Raw genomic sequence first — 2117 nt, 5'->3', positions numbered from 1 at the left:
TTCCCTGTTGTTCCCCTCCACTCAGAAGAGAAACAGGCAGCCACACACCCATGCACGGAGCTGTCGCTCGCGACCTGCAGAGGAGCCGTGGTTGACGGCGCTTCTGTCGTCACTGGAGGGGCGGGCTTCTCCTCCACGAGCGCCTTCAGCTCTGTGGTGTTCAACAGCCGGCTGTATAGCAAAACGTTCGTCAGCATCACGTCGTTCCCTGCGCCTCCCGCACCGGCTTCGCCGCCCCCCAAAAAGGACGTGCACCAACTCATCCTGCGGCGGCAGCAGCATTTCTTCGGCCCGCGCCCCATCGCCCGCGTCCGTCGTGCTGCCGGGAACCGACGCAGACACGAGAGTGCCCCCCAGTGGCCCCACCCTCTCGCCGTCAACGTAGGCGCCTCCCGTGCCGCCCGTCCGCCAGCGCTTGTTACCGTCCCAGCTCGTGCTCAGCTCCTGCACGTGCCGGCCCCCACGCCCAGCAAAGCTGTACGCAGGCGCCCCCGCCCGCTCAATCACTGGCCATACAATCCGCAACGGGGCCCCCGTCAGGTTACAGCCGTCGGCAATCCTTGTCACGCCACTCACCGCAGCGTTCATCCAACGGTAATCGCCGGCTCATTGGGTGGCATTCCCAGCGCCGGACAAAAAGCCAACCAAACCATCCGCAGGCACGGGAGAGCTGCAGACTGCCCAGCCTTGTGACCCGCTGCAGCTGCTCGGTGAGGGGCACAAGAAAAAGGCTGCTTGTCTCATTGTCCCTTCTCTCGTACACGGCAAACAAGTTATCATCCTTTGCGTACAGCAAAGCACTGAAGCCGTGACGCTGCAGTGGCCTTCGGCGCCTTGCCGCTTTCCTCCCTGCGCCGGTGTGTGGTCCCAACACCGCCCCCGACAAATACTCAAAGACCACAGCCTCGTTGCGGTGGCGAAGCGAAGCCCGCCCGCCAGCCGCCGAAGGAAAAGGGAAGCCACCCCATTCCTCAGACAAGAAACGCGCCTCGTGCAGGGAGCACAAGTCCGCCGCGCCCCGGTGCCAGCACCAGTCCTTTCAGCCGGAACACGCTCCAACCACTCCACTGCACCCTGCGAGACAGAGGGACAGTGCCGAGTCTGCGCGTGCAGCGGAACGGCACGAGGTCACGCCCCGCCCCAACGCACCGCCGAAGCCGCGTGTTCCCGCTCTGGTGACACAACGCCCGCCCCAACCCTGGCATACCAACGGCAGCGCGGGCACCTCGCATCCCCCGGCACCCGGCACTGCACCACCACCGCACTACAAACCGGTCGGCCGGCCTCACCAGAGGAACTGCCTGCAACTCCATCCGTCCGCTCTCCGGCAGTGTTCAGCCCTGCAGGAAGCCGCCGCCCGGATCGAGACGCGCGATGTGCCACAGGATGGCGACGGACTCGAAGACGCAGCCCTCCTCCATCCTGTTCTCGCGGCCAAACCATCACGGCTTGAGCGCCACGGGCATGTTGGCGAGGGCCGCCGCCACCAGAACACTCGTGCCTTCACGCGTCCTCAAAGGTTCACACCGCTCCACAGCGTGATCAACATGGCGTGTGTGTGTGTGTGTTAGCTCCTACACATGCAGAGGACATGCACAGACAAAAAAACAGCAATAAGAAAAGGAAGGACTGCAAGATGCAATGAGGCGCCAAATCAACACGAATGGCAGCTAGGCGCAGAAACAGAAATGTAATGGAAGGACACACACGCAGCGCGAATGGGCGCAGTCGATCAAAAAAAAACACAAACAAACATCAAAACACAATAAACACATCCCGTAAAGTGAAGCCGAAGCGTGGGCGCGTCCACCGAGTAGTGGGGGCACGCAGAAACAAGTGGGACGACCAGCAAACACACATGCTCTCCTTCTTCCCTTTGAGCACAGTCCAGGCAGAAAGAAATATATGGCCCACCAAAAACAAATAAAAAAAAATTCAAACAAAAACCAGTTCCGTGTCTTTCGCAGAAGCGGTGGCAGTACAAAGTGGGAATTCTTGTTTCTTTAAAGAAGGAGCGCCGAGGCGCAGTTAATGTGTGTATTGCATTATAACACGACATACATTTTGAGTGCGTGGATCAGAGGCCGTGAATATATTTATATTATTGCCCCACGCAC

General features: G+C 59.9%; 2 protein-coding genes across 2 annotated transcripts; both read right to left on the bottom strand.

The window, feature by feature from the left end:
* Positions 1 to 21: 21 nt before the first annotated feature.
* Positions 22 to 588, bottom strand: TraAM80_10521 (uncharacterized protein; the record flags this gene model as incomplete). Its single annotated transcript, XM_029387135.1, has 1 exon — positions 22 to 588. One exon carries the CDS (start codon positions 586 to 588, stop codon positions 22 to 24), a length of 567 nt encoding a protein of 188 aa, XP_029233023.1.
* A 540-nt stretch (positions 589 to 1128) lies between these two features.
* Positions 1129 to 1443, bottom strand: TraAM80_10520 (uncharacterized protein; the record flags this gene model as incomplete). Its single annotated transcript, XM_029387134.1, has 1 exon — positions 1129 to 1443. The coding sequence occupies one exon, from the start codon at positions 1441 to 1443 to the stop codon at positions 1129 to 1131; it is 315 nt and encodes a 104-aa protein (XP_029233022.1).
* Positions 1444 to 2117: the final 674 nt, after the last annotated feature.

This window comes from Trypanosoma rangeli, assembly GCF_003719475.1.
Source record: "Trypanosoma rangeli strain AM80 chromosome Unknown Tra_15.4_contig_01024, whole genome shotgun sequence".
Lineage (NCBI taxonomy): Eukaryota > Euglenozoa > Kinetoplastea > Trypanosomatida > Trypanosomatidae > Trypanosoma > Trypanosoma rangeli.
Note: the sequence above shows the minus strand (reverse complement) of the source record. Positions and strands in the feature narration are given on the sequence as shown.